We start from the raw sequence: 14,807 nt of genomic DNA, 5'->3' as shown, positions 1-14,807 counted from the left end.
TCATCATAATTACATCATAATCATATAATAGTATCACTATGAAGAATATGGGGTGCAGTGTCACAGCATGATCCATTCATTCCTTTGACAAGGCGTTAAATGGGCATCAGAAGTTGACTAGGAGTGAAGGGACTTGAGCCCAAGCCTGATCTGCTTACAGTGAGCTGAGCCATGAAGAAGGCAGGCAGCTTTACTTTGTCCCAGATGCAGCCTGTGCATCATTTTTCACATTCAACCAGAGGCAGATTAAGATTTCCTGGGCCAGAGCAAGTGGGGGGCTCTCTTCGCCCCTTCCCTGGGGCCCTGCCACATTCCATCCAGGGTTCCTTCCCCACCCCTTCTGTCTCCCACTGCGGCCCTTGCAACCCGTTCGCTCCTTTCTGTTCCCTCCCACCATGGCCCTGTGACTGGAGGAGCTCTGTCCCCCACTACAGCCCTGGGCCTCATTGGGGAGTGAGAGCTCCCCAGGCCCTGAAGCTGCAGCAGGTAGTGAGAGCTCCTCCAGTCCTGGTGCTGTAGGGGGTCCTGGTGCTGTGGTTTCCCCCGCCACCCCCTACACGTCTGCAGGGGACCGGGGTTGGGGTGCTGTGGCTTCTCCTGCCCTACTTGCCTGATGCTTCTGCCGGAGAGCAGGGTCGGGTGTTGGGGGCTTCCCCTGCCGCCCCATGGCTTCTACCAGGGATGTGGTCATGGGGTGCTGGGGCTTCCCGCGCTGCTGACGGGGAGTGGAGTTGGCCTGTGGGGGCTTCCCCCACACGGTGGCCAAGTATCTGGGCTTCTGAACTCCTGGTTGTGGATTTTTTATGGGACGCCTGTCAGTTGGCCAGGGTCCCTGGGCATGGGCCCCCTCAGCCCAGTGGCTAATCCATCACTGCATTCATCTTAAGATTTATGATGATCTAGCTGACCAGAAAAGCCAAGACTCCATTCTATGAGAAGAAGAGTGGCCACCCTTGTTTACATATGTAATATACTATTCCCTAAAATTGGCAAAGTTACTATTGGAGCTCAGGTCATACTTTCACTAGGAAATATTGGCTTGACTTGGAGGCTAATACCTTGGTCAAAATCCTAGGTCCCATCCCTACTGCCTGAGAATTCCTGCTGGGATTCCTACTAGGTTGCTCAACATGTCCCCTACTCAGGGGAGTATGTGTAGGGAGAGGGGAGGCAGGTGGAGGTGTCTCAAACTTTTTATATTGGCTTCTGGTCAATACACATGTGACAAGTTTGCAACCCAAGAGAGATGTGCAAAAGAGAAAAAAAATGTACTCCCTCAATATTGATTTTTTTGGGTCCCTCTTCCTTCTCAGGGTCTAATCCGACTCTTATTGAAGTCAGTGGGAGACTTTCCACTGAGCTGAGTCATCTCCTCATTGAATAACTAACTGTACTGTGTGCCTTTACAGTTGTGCATGTGTTTCCCAAGGAAAACTAGAATGAAACTGCTCTGATTCTTGGCACTTTAACTGCTACTCATAAGGTTTTGAATAATAACGAGGAAACTGATCAAAGTCTTCATAATTTTGCCTTTATTGTTTGGGAAAGCTAATAGCTGCAGCAGAGGCAATGAAGCTCTCTGTCTGCAGAGTCAGGAAGATAGCAGTGCATTGGTTCACATTTGGTAGCTTATCCTCTCAGCCATCAAGACTAGAAATAATACAGTGTTAAAAGAAATTTAATTTTTGCAGAAATCAAAATTTCAGTATTCTAGCTTACTATATTATCAGGAAATGTCTTCTACTTGCCAGTGGTGAATAGTGAGTAGAATTTTAAAGCTGTTGATCATAATGTTAATTAAATAGGTGAACTCCAACATATTATGCTGAAATATACTGATATAGAGAGGTTTCTCTAGAAATATTTAAAAATTGATTTAAATATTGCTGTTTTTTTTTCATTGTAGTTTAAATTGATTGTGGAAAATCCAGATAAACCTGTTCCATCTGGTCTTCAAGTTACAGCTACTGTGGAATATCATCCTGACAGTGAGGAGGACCTTCAAGATAGACTACTTCTTTTGGTAGAAAAAGATGTAATTGAGATCCCGCTGATAGGGTATGATATTTAAAAGTACATAAACTGCTGATTATATTTTCATTTTACTCGAAAGGGAAGTATGCTAATACATATCACCATGTATACTGATGTAACTAATTTGTTATCTGAATTTTGAAAACAAATGGTGAATTTCTTTGGAAAGGTAAGTTTCTGATTTTTAAGAATGTCACATAGGTAGGATGTTCATTTTGGTGATGTCTCTTGATGTTGACAAAGGACTTAAATTTTGATCAAGTGTACTCAATCTTCATAGTTAAGAAACTGGAGTGGTTTGGGCTCACATCTGTGCTCTATTTTTAGGCTATGATGGTTTTCATGATAAATGGCTTTCTCAGATACTTTCCAATTGTATAATTGGAATTGAACGGGATGGCCTTTTTCTTCCCTGAATATACTCACTATTTCAGTCAGTGATTTTGTGCATATAGTTATGACTGGATTATAGTGAAGCATTTCTTCCTCAATTTTTGTAAATATTTAAAAAATTTATAATGGGGTCTCAGATTATAGGATAATCTATACCAAATTGGAACCTATGCTTTTGAAAAAAATAGCATCCACAGTCATAAACAACTGAAAACAATAGTCGTTGTAAAATGATTACTAACCTAAAAAATGACCTGAACAGGCAGTAATGGATTCCCTTTCAGAATAAGTTGTATTCAAACCATTAGATAAAAACCTCACTCTTTGAGAGTTCTGTCAAGAAGTAGGCAGGATATTTGGATGCTTCATCCAGGCTATGCTTATCCCATCACTTCTTCATCTTTGCTCATCTGTCACTTCTTTCTACTCTTCTCTGATCTGCTTCTCTCCCATTTAAAAATGTTTTCAATTTGATGTTATACGAGTATTAAAGCATGATAGAAACTGATTGTCTTCCTTCAGGCTTCCAAATTCAGTGTAAATAAAATTGCCACTTTTTATCAAGATGGTAGCCACCAAGAGGAGACTCAGAAATGGCAATTTAAGTTAGGAATTATATTTTCATTTGTAGTTGTAAGTACTTTATGAGCAACGGTCCCAAAATTTAAAACAGTGCATTAAAGAAATGGCCACAGTTTTTTCTGAACTTACTCATGCATTCTGTCTTTATACATATGAAAGTCCGGCCATGTTTTTGTTTGTGAATAGGAAAAGCTTCAGCTAAAACATCCATACACTAAATGAGGGCAAAATTTTTGAGTATAGCACATCTCCCAGAATGGTCTCCAAATCTTACAGTTCATTTATTCAGACTAAGCATGTAATTTTAGTTCCACATCTTCGTCTGAGCCAAAAATTGCTTTGCTGTTACAGAACAGACTAAGAGCTAAATTCTTGTTCTATTATCTGTTCCCAGGCTCAGGAAGTCGACTACTTGTTCTGTAATCAAGAACTGTTCAATGTTGACCAAATTAAATGTGAACGCCAAAAATGCCATTCTTTGGCTAATGTTTCTTGACTGGATATAAAACATAAACGTTTCAAAGAGATGATAATTTCTGGTTGAGTCCTGTATTTTAAATCCTGTTTTTAAACTGTAGCAGTCTGAACTTTGAGTTACAAGTCAAGGAGTGACTAAGACATTATGTGGTAGATGCTGAAACTACTATTTCTATTTGTCCCACATAAAATGAAGGAACATCTGGATATCTTTTAAGTCTGTGTGAACCATTCACTGTAGTGGTTGCAGAATGGTCTCTATACACATCCTTCTAAAGTAGGAAATGGCAAATTGGGTGTCTAGGAAACAAATTGGATTTTGTCACCTGTCTGTTGTTTTTCTTGCAGGTAAAACCTCCTCCTGCTTGAGGTTCTAGATAGCCTTTTGGAAGGCAATACTACTACAGTAAAAGCACTTTACCAACTGGAAAGCTCTAGAAACCAGCATTTCTGATATCTCCCAATACAAATCTTCAGTAGGGTTGCCACATGACCAGTTTTTGACCAGAATGCACAGAAGGATCTCTACCTGGCTCTGTGTGGCTCCCCGGAAGCGGTGACATGTCTCTGCTGCTCCTAGGTCGAAGAATGGCCATGGGAGCTCTGTGCGCTGCCCCCACCTTGCCCTGAGTGCTGGCTCCACAGCTCTCATTGACTGGGAACAGCGACCAATGGGAGCTGCAGGGGTGGTGCCTTTGGACAGAGGCAGTGTGCAGAGCTGCCTGGCCACACCTTCTCCTAGGAGCAGCAGGGACATGTCGCCGCTTCCGGGGAGCCGCCTGGATCCAGCACCCGAAACCCCTCCCACATCCCAAGTTTCTACCCCAAGCTCCCTCCTTCACCCAAACTCCCAGAGCCTGCACCCCCTCCTGTGCCCCAGCTCCGAGAACCCTCCCACACCCAAACTTCCTCCCACCATTGGTAAGTATAATTCTTAGTTAATCGGAATTTTTGTCTCTGGCACCCACTCCACCTCCAACATGCCAGATAACAAAGCTTTTACTGTAGTAACTTCTGGAAAGGAATCTGAGTATCATACATAAAACCCAGAGAATTTTTGTAATTTTTTTTCATTGTGAAGTTCAAAATTTAACTGACTGTCTGCAGAAAAGATCTACAGAATAATGCATATTACTCAGTGAATGTGTCCCTGAAGAAGGAATAAACTTTGTGGTCTTTATTTTTGAAAAAGTCTGTTTCTTCTCAAGGGTAATAATGTTGGTTGCGCTGGTGTCAGGTTTTTTTGTTGACAAGTAATTTTTTTTTAAATTGTTCCATTCAGCACTGCTGTATTCTTTGTAAACTTATTGATGCAATTCTAGTCTGTAGTTCGTCATAAATCAGAATGTGAGAGAATACTATATAGAGAGTTTATTTTCATTGTCTGCTTAGCGGAGCTAAAATTGTAAATATGAATGTGGCCCTGAGATTTTTCAGCATTTCAGAGCATTAAAAGAAACATTCTAATGGAATCTCAGGTAACTAGAATTTATATATTTTGCATAAGACCATGAAAAGGACCTGGCACTTGTTGAAGTACTTGATCTGTCAGAGTTAAATGGCTATTATCTGCCTTTAATATTTTATTTCCTTTTGTGGTTGTTGAGTGAGAAACACCTTCCCCATTGGTCTATCCCTGATCTGCTGATCCCTGATCCCTGATCTGAAGCAATTCTCTGTACAGATATATGAATTCAATTTTTGCTACTTATGGTGTGGTTTGAAGAAGATTGATACAAGCACCAAATCTAATCTGAGGGTTTTGGAGAAAAGTTCCAGTCTGGAACAACCTTTTAAAAATTAATTTATGAAGAGAGGATTTTATATAATAAAATGGGAAAAATATGGGCAGGTTCAGATCATCTCTCTGGAGCACTACCCATTATGGCTGGCTAAATTTCTTAATAAAACAGTTTTAGTAAAGACTAGAATCTTCTGAAATATCACTCCTGAAAGCTTTTTTAATATACATTTATTTCAGGCAAACATTTAGTAAGGAAGATATACAGATGACTAAATCTTAAAATATTTTTTCTTACAACTGAAGTTAAATAGGTATGAAGAGTGAATTTAGAAGGAATGGAGTGTGTGGTTGTCTCCAAGAAACATCTAATTCAGAGATTTTACTGGCCCTTTGATAAGGACCTTAAAGTTGTATTTTCTAAATACCAGTCCTGCAAATGTGACCTGAGCTGTGCCAATCAAACCGGGTAATGTCCATCTCACATACTGTCATAGGGGTTTTGCAGGCCAAACTATGTGCTTGGCTACATCTGTGCAGCACCATAATCTCCAGATTATGCCCTTCACGACACATGTATAATATTGCAAGCACTTGTCGGGGAGTGGGGTTGTTTTTGTTCTTTCAAAAGATTTATGTGAAAATATTTTTGGATTTTGTTGCAATTTTTTTATTAAGTTTTCAGGTTTTCTTAAAAACAAACCATTTCCCCCTTTCCCCAAATTTTTTGGAAGAAAACAATTGTTGGATCATATTAAAGAAGTTCTGTATTAAAATCACAAATGAGTTTGATTCCCCAGAGTTTAAATTCCAGGGTATTACTAATTAAGAGGTCTCTTGGTTTTTGGTACTGTTTCTCTCCCTCTATGTGTGAAACTTGCAAGCTGCTAATTGTGTTAGTACATTCTAAGACAGAGTCTGTTCTCAAAGCAATTCACAGAGAGAGAGACTCAAAGCAATACTCTAACAACAGAAACAGCACGCAGAGACTCCCCGCCTTTTTGTTGTATTAACAATTGTAATTAAAATAGAGATAGAGGATGTATGTGGATGGATGCTTGGTGTGGATAATAACTGAATGATCAGGGAGGTGCCAGCCTAAGAATCCAGTGTCCATCGGCTGAAGAAGGCGTCAAGTGGAAATAACCAGAGGACCCCCAGAGGGCAGACTGGAATCCACCCAACAGCCTCAAGAATGGGAGAACCAAAGAACAAGATAACATCTAGGAGCACGGGAGCCGTCAGGAATGTGCTATCTGCTGATTGATTCAGCAACAGCATGATGAAGCAATTCCCATAGACTGGCATGGGAAGAAATTCCTATAAAAATAGACTCTAAAAAGTGAGAACTTTGGGGTCTGATTGTGCAAACCAACTTCCAGGAGCATCAGATGAGCATCTGACAAGGCCCTGCTCCCTCCTCATGTCCAGGCCACCTGGCCAGTGGCTTGGCATGAGCAACTCTAAGGCTGGTAACTATGATAACAACCTTGCAGAACCTGTGTGTGTGTGTGTGTGTGTGTGTGTGTGTGTGTGTGTGAATGAATGTGAGAATAAATTTGAGATTGAATGGAATGTTATAACTATAACTAACTGCTTACTATGATTCTTTCTGTATTCACAGTAAATGTGGTATTTTGCCTTTTTCCCTTTAATAAGATCCTGCTGGTTTTTATTTTATTGGTACAACATTTTGGTATAACATTTTGGTGGAGAATTGCGAAAGGGGGAATATTGGTAAAAAACTTCAGTTATTGTAAATATTGGTGTGCACACCACCAGCTCTAGTGAGCTAGGCATTTCTATTAGGTTAACCAGACCTGCTGGCCTCCGAGAAGGTAGCAGGGGACCTGCTGGCCTCCGAGAAGGTAGCAGGAAAAACAGATTAAACCAGACCTGCTGGCCTCCGAGAAGGTAGCAGGGGACCTGCTGGCCTCTGAGAAGGTAGTAGGGAAAACAGATTAAACCAGACCTGCTGGCCTCCGAGAAGGTAGCAGGGGACCTGCTGGCCTCCGAGAAGGTAGCAGGGGACCTGCTGGCCTCCGAGAAGGTAGCAGGGAAAACAGATTAAACTAGACCTGCTGGCCTCCGGGAAGGTAGCAGGGAAGAACAGGTTAACCGGACCTGCTGGCCTCCGAGAAGGTAGCAGGGAGAAATAGGTTAACTGGACCTGCTGGCCTCTGGGAAGGTAGCAGGGGACCTGCTGGCCTCCGAGAAGGTAGCAGGAAAGAACAGGTTAACCGGACCTGCTGGCCTCCGAGAAGGTAGCAGGGAGAAATAGGTTAACCAGACCTGCTGGCCTCCGAGAAGGCAGCAGGGAGAAATAGGTTAACCGGACCTGCTGGCCTCCGAGAAGGCAGCAGGGAGAAATAGGTTAACCGGACCTGCTGGCCTCCGAGAAGGTAGCAGGGAGAAATAGGTTAACCGGACCTGCTAGCCTCCGAGAAGGTAGCAGGGAGAAATAGGTTAACTGGACCTGCTGGCCTCCGAGAAGGTAGCAGGGGACCTGCTGGCCTCCGGGAAGGTAGCAGGGGAAAAACGCATAGATTAAGCTATGATTTCAGAATCTAGGCTGTGTCACTTGCTAAGTAATACCAGCAGTGACAAAGAGATTGAAATATCCATGTTAAGATGTTTAAAAGAAAACAGGGTAAGCCAGTACCAGAGGGAGGAATGGAGTCAGAAGGAACTCCAACCTCACCTTTTGTTAAAGAAATTACACCTTTTAAACAAATCCTTCAAAAATGTGGGCACAGTCCTTGGACTAAACAAGCCCTAGCTGATGTCTGCACTATTTCGGACCTAGAGGATAGATTGGCTCAGTATATCCTCATATACAAACCTTCTAGTGCTGCCAAAAGAGATGCAGCAGCAATTTGGTTGTTGTGGGAGGCATGTAAGGATTCTTCCCTCCGCTTGTCTTCATGTAAAGAGGAAAAGGCACAAACGGAAAAGGGAGCAGACAATTGGAAGGTGCTGGCTACAAATACCCAAAGCCAGCTGAAAATAGTGAAAGAGGCACTCCAGGAATACAAAAAGAGTGAAAAAGTTAACTCTGCAGAGGCTGGAGGGAATTAAGCAGTTAAACGTGTATGTATCTGTCTGTGTGTGTGTAAATATGTAAAGTTCTAAGGACCAGTTAGTTTTGTTTTTGTTTTAAATAATGCCACTAAAAATCCATTTGACTCTTTAATTCAAAGTTGCAAAACTGACAGACCTTTTTGCTAGACACAGGTAATTAGTGTTGTTTGGCTTTGGGATTTGGCATTTAACCCTTAAAAGGTAACTCAATGCTTTACAAAATTTAAAATGTTTTTAAGTTGTGGCTGCAGCAGGGCAGTCAAAATCAGGAGAATATAAAAAAAAAATTTTTTTTTGGATTCTTTTTGTTTGTTTGTTTTTGTAACAAAATAGCAGATGAGAGTTATAGTAAAAAAAAAAATATTAAAAAAAGACAGTGCCTCTCTGAAGCAACAGCAGGGGTGAGGTGCACAAAACAAAAAGAAGCAATGTTAGAAACACTGAGTCTTAAAATGGCTCTGAGTAATCAGACTGTCACTTTGATAAAGGTGCATGAAAACTCTGTAAGCAAAAAAAGAAATAGTGACACCTTATGTAAAAATGGATCTGGATAATGTTATAGAAGTTAAACTATGGAAGGAATGTGCATTTGCCCCAGAACATGTGCAGGGTATATTGTAGAAGGGGCAAAAGAAATGCAAACATACCATGCTACTTAATTAAAATGCTATTAGGGCTCCAAAGGGAGCCACAATAGGTTGGGTTTTCTTTTTCAGATTGCTGTGTGTTTTGGAAGCAGAAGTTAAAAGTAATCAAAACTCTGGTGAAAGTTGATTGTGTCCCTTTTAAGATAGAGTCTCTGAGCTGCTGATGGCTTTAAATCCAAAAGCAGGAAGTTTCTGTGAAAATGCAAATTACCTAAATGATAAAGGAAGGAAAGAACTAGCAGCACAAAGGAGCTGCAGATAAAGGACATACCTGGTCAGCAAACAAATTGTCTAAATAAAAGGCATGGGATAACAAGATAATTTTAATAAATTTAATGATAATAAGTATCCCTGTAACAACGTATAGTGTGTATGATTTTTGGAAAAATCCTTTAAGGTCGTATGGTAATGATGCTTCTCAGTTACTACCTGTAAATAGAACTTAAAGCTTAACACAGCAGGAAAAACATTATAAACTTGGTCTGCTGTATAAGAAGGAAAACTCAGGGATTTAATGACTAAACAGTGGGATAATTTCCCCATAACCCTTAAAAGATAAAAGCCATTGAAACCTGGCCTGCCTATAGAACAAAAACAGGAAAATATGGGGGCAATTTCTCTGTTTTGCCTGCAATCAGCCAGGGTATTTGTAAAAGAAATATTTTAAGCAATAATCTGCCACCCCAAAAGGGGTAGAAACATGTTCTTTTTGTCTTTCAGAAAATCAGGAAAAGCTGATGCCAGCTGAAAAGCAACCCAATACCATGAATCTACTGTCACAATAGAAATTGTGTTCTGTGTTCTATGTTTTGTCTTGTGTTTTGTCTTGTTGCTAGCACTGTTGTGTGTTTAAAAAAAAAAAAATAGTGAAGACCTGCAGGAACTTAAAAATAAATTAAGCTTTCTGTCCCAGCTACAGGACAGCCTGATACAAAAACAAGTACATGCCAATGTAGACTTGGTCCAAATTGGTCTGGGTAACCTAAAAGGCCGATGGAATCTTTAGTAATGGCTTAATACTACCACATGGCTTATCCATAAGAAAAAAAAAATATTAGAAATAGGAAACTACACAGCCATAGCTATGGGATGCACTGAAATGCAGATACCTGCACTAGCTACTTTGGAACACAAAATGTTCTGGGTCATATTGGGAAATATTAAGGGTTTGATGCATTTGTTAAAAAAGAAAGAGATCATTGTTTGACACTTATCAATATGAATGGATGCAATGTGTTTCCAGTATTGTAAACCAGACTTGTTAATGGGAGAAATTGTTGTCAAAATTGCACACCAACAGTCCCTGGAGGCAAAGGTATTGAAGGTTAACCCACTCCCCATATTACACATGGGATCCTTTTGGCTACCCTGGACCTTGAGCCAGTGGGCTGGGGAGGGAGGGAAGCTATTGGACACCAGAGGTTGTACCGAATGGACTCCTCAAAAGTGGGTGTGCCTCACCTTGCCTGTTGCCCCAGAACCTTGTAGATACATCACTAGGATCATGTATGTGGCATGAATTGGAATCACAAACTCAAATTGCCTCACAGTACTTTCTCTTGAATAGGCTACATAGAAAGTGACACTGACGATTATAAATCTTAGTGTCAAAAGGGGGATTATGTTGGATCATATTAAAGAAGTTCTGTATTAAAATCACAAATGAGTTTGATTCCCCAGAGTTTAAATTCCAGGGTATTACTAATTAAGAGGTCTCTTGGTTTTTGGTACTGTTTCTCTCCCTCTATGTGTGAAACTTGCAAGCTGCTAATTGTGTTAGTACATTCTAAGACAGAGTCTGTTCTCAAAGCAATTCACAGAGAGAGAGACTCAAAGCAATACTCTAACAACAGAAACAGCACGCAGAGACTCCCCGCCTTTTTGTTGTATTAACAATTGTAATTAAAATAGAGATAGAGGATGTATGTGGATGGATGCTTGGTGTGGATAATAACTGAATGATCAGGGAGGTGCCAGCCTAAGAATCCAGTGTCCATCGGCTGAAGAAGGCGTCAAGTGGAAATAACCAGAGGACCCCCAGAGGGCAGACTGGAATCCACCCAACAGCCTCAAGAATGGGAGAACCAAAGAACAAGATAACATCTAGGAGCACGGGAGCCGTCAGGAATGTGCTATCTGCTGATTGATTCAGCAACAGCATGATGAAGCAATTCCCATAGACTGGCATGGGAAGAAATTCCTATAAAAATAGACTCTAAAAAGTGAGAACTTTGGGGTCTGATTGTGCAAACCAACTTCCAGGAGCATCAGATGAGCATCTGACAAGGCCCTGCTCCCTCCTCATGTCCAGGCCACCTGGCCAGTGGCTTGGCATGAGCAACTCTAAGGCTGGTAACTATGATAACAACCTTGCAGAACCTGTGTGTGTGTGTGTGTGTGTGTGTGTGTGAATGAATGTGAGAATAAATTTGAGATTGAATGGAATGTTATAACTATAACTAACTGCTTACTATGATTCTTTCTGTATTCACAGTAAATGTGGTATTTTGCCTTTTTCCCTTTAATAAGATCCTGCTGGTTTTTATTTTATTGGTACAACATTTTGGTATAACACAATCCCCTCCCCCTCCCCCAAGTTTTTGACCAAAAATGAAATCTTTTTTTTAATGAAAACCTGAAAAAAATTATTGGAAATAGGATAGTTCCTATGGAAATGCCCAATTTGACAAAACAATTTTTTTTGGGGAAAAAAATGTTTTGAATGAAATATTTTGACCAGATCTACAAATTACCTTTAAATGAGTTTGCTCAGGCGGCACTGGAAGCATAATCTGCAGCTTCATATGAACAAAGTTATAGACATGTTCTTAACTGCTTTGTAGAATCAAGGCCTAAATATTTCTCTTTCTTTACCATATATATTATTATTTTAGCTTTTGGGATTTCCTCCTTGCCAGTTCCATGCAGATGACTTAAATTTTATTTAAATAAACTTAGATGTTAACCTTGCATGAGAACTTTTGTCTAATACAATACATGTGTAAAGATAAATAAACATGAGATTGAAATTTACTTGATTTCCCTAGACCATTAACCTTCTCTTATTGAACGGTGTCCAACACTACCATTTCCCCCAACTCATTTGTTGTCTTTATACCACTGTATTATGGGACAATACATGTGCTTAAATGCATTACAGGGTTGAGGGCTTCAGCTATGAGAGAGTACATAATTCTCAGGTAGTGTCACAGGCATAGAAAGAAACTTTCCTAAATTGGAATTAATTACATTGCCCTTTTGCTGTTACCCCAGTCATCAGCCTTAACTGTTGGTGATATAGTGCACTCAGTTTTTACAATGATAAAACAGAAACAATTTATTTGATGGTGGTCTGAATTTATCCCTGGTGTAACTCCATTTTTTTTTCTAATAGAGTTAAAGCAGGAGTGAATTCGGTCTAATAGGTTTTAATCAAATTTAAATGATAGTACTCTGTGTAAAATGTGCAATTGGACTAGAAACCTTATGCCCTAAATCAGAGAAAAATGAAGCAAATGAACAGAAATTTGATTTGTTGTAAAACATTAAGCACTTATTTGAATGGTACAGAGTCCTTTAGGAAATCAAAAAAACTATTCCTATCTTTTCAACAACTTGACCTTTCCATCATAAAACACACAGGAATTAATAGATAGTCTTTTCCCTTAAAGAATCTCTTCAGTGTCACAAAATATCTTCTGATTCATATGCATTCCAGAAGAAGTGTAGCTGGTTCCTGAGTGGAATTGGACAAGATTCTAATGTCTTTCATATTTCTGAAGGAACTTCTTGGAAGAACTGTAGAATACTTAAAATGTATTATAGATGTACTTTAAAGTTGTAAACAAGTTAACTGTGTCCCTGTACTTATTTCATGTCCTAATAGTCCAGTTTATTGCTTCCTAGAATTTACTACTTTGACAGTTTATCATGTTGCAAGGGAGCAAGGTATTTAAAAAAAAAATTGTTTTTGCAACATCCGTGAGAGCATTTTCTCAGGATGGATTTCCTGTCTTTCTCCAATCTATACTAGCCTATATTTTTGTCTGTTTCCTTTAATTCAAAAAGTATAAGGTGCAGACCACACTAAATTTGCGACTTGATGTAGCATGAGACATAGCAAAGCAAAGTCCTTATTTCTTGATATTGGCATGAAATTCTCTCTATGCTATGCTGAGAATAAAAACAGAGTTATTCCTAAAAATGGCTATCTCACCTGCCAATAGGTGGAGAGAAACAGTGTGGTAACAGAAACTATGAAAGGTAGTATTGGGACATGAAAAAGGACTAATCTCTTTCAGTTGTGTTGAATACCTTACCAATTAAGAAGCTACTTGGGGATGAATCATCATTCTCATAACATCAGACCTCCAGATTCATGTCAGTAAACATAATTATTCTCCAAACAGTAATAAAGCTGGTACCTCTCCGTACCACTGGTTAGAGCAGCTAAGAAATCGTGTTGGTGCAGAACTGGTATCTGTAAAACAAGTGACATCGCTGCTAGGATTTTGTTTGAGTAGTGGAATTATGAGAAATTTTACAGATATATAGTTCTTAGAGTAGAGGCATCCCTGTATTCCACTTAGGTATATGTGTGCTGGGACCAGAGAATTTTGCAGAGCAGTCCATGAGGAGGGATGAGATTCACACCTTGTGGCCATAGCCGCTCTCCTGGCTATAAGAGTCAACACGGCCCCAATCTCCTTCAGTTCCTTTGTACCGCTTGTGGCTGGAGTTGGAGCTCTGTGTAGTCTTAACCTCACATTCTCTCATTAGTTCAGGTGTTTTTTTTTTACTAGTTTATATATAGTTAACAGTACCCATAGTGTAGTTAGATTAGTGTTAGTTGTATTTAGTTAAGTGTTTCTGCATGTTGCCCTCACTGAGTTTAAATATTATCCATCTTGTGGGGGAACAATCCCTAGCAACAATCTGCATGCACAGTTCTTGTTGTGTTTGGGCGAAGTCCACATCAAGGAGCTGTGATTGATCTGTAGATCATTCAAGAAACAGACATTTGGACACTTCAACCAGAGTTATGTCTTCTGTAGTGACCAGAAGAAGGACACCCTGGTTGCAGAATTTGGGCATTGCTCCCAGTGTGCAGCAGACCATACAGGATTTGCCCTTTGATGACCAGGTGTTCTTTTTAGGTAAGACGGATGAGATCTTGCATATCTTTGAGGATTCTAGGGCCATTCTACGTTCCTTAGGGGTGCATACACCGTCAGTGCAGCTGTGCTACTTAGGTGACCAACAGCAACAATAATACTGTCCATAGTGCACCTTTGGGCAGCCTTTTCCTCCCTGGTGACAGAGGGATAGCCCCACAAAGGGCCATAGGTCCCAGAGGAGGCAGTCAGGTCTGGAGTTCAGCCAATTGACACAGCCTCCCCTGGCGCCTCCAAGTGACAACTTTGACTCCTTGGTCCAGAGTAGTGGTCTGGTCATCACTCCCCTTACCCTGCCTCCATCTGGGGACAGGTTAGCTCACTTCTACAATATCTGGGACTTGACGACAGCTGGGTCCTAAGCACCATCACATCAGGCTATACTATCTAGTTCCTCTCCACTCTTCTCCCCCTATCCCTCTTCAGGGACTCCTCTCATGAGATATTGCTCCTTGAGCAGGACTGCTCCTTGCTGTCCTTGGGAGTGGTGGAGCAAGTTCTTCTGGAACACCAGTGTCAGGGCTTCTATTCCCAGTACTCTCTCTTTGGTTTGGGAACCAGGAAGTAAGACTTGTTCTCGACGTCCACAGCCTCCTCAAATAAATCAGATACATGAGGTTGCGTATGGTCATCTTGTCAACTATTCTCCCTGTGTTGACTCGGAATGACTGCTCAGAA

The 14,807-nt window shown here is 40.6% G+C and overlaps 1 protein-coding gene across 2 annotated transcripts in view; it reads left to right on the top strand.

Moving 5' to 3' along the window:
• CFAP47 (cilia and flagella associated protein 47) overlaps window positions 1-14,807 on the top strand; it is a 651,611-nt gene that overhangs the window by 9,781 nt on the left and 627,023 nt on the right. Inside the window, exon 2 of one of the 2 annotated variants that reach the window (XM_048863833.2) lies at window positions 1,907-2,058. In XM_048863833.2, coding sequence (XP_048719790.2) covers window positions 1,907-2,058 — 152 coding nt within the window. Of the gene's footprint in view, window positions 1-1,906; window positions 2,059-14,807 lie in introns of those variants that run through there. The other variant, XM_075132125.1, reaches the window with a different exon arrangement.

This window comes from Caretta caretta, chromosome 1 (genome assembly GCF_965140235.1).
Source record: "Caretta caretta isolate rCarCar2 chromosome 1, rCarCar1.hap1, whole genome shotgun sequence".
NCBI lineage: Eukaryota > Metazoa > Chordata > Testudines > Cheloniidae > Caretta > Caretta caretta.
This window is presented reverse-complemented; position numbering and strand designations above follow the sequence as displayed.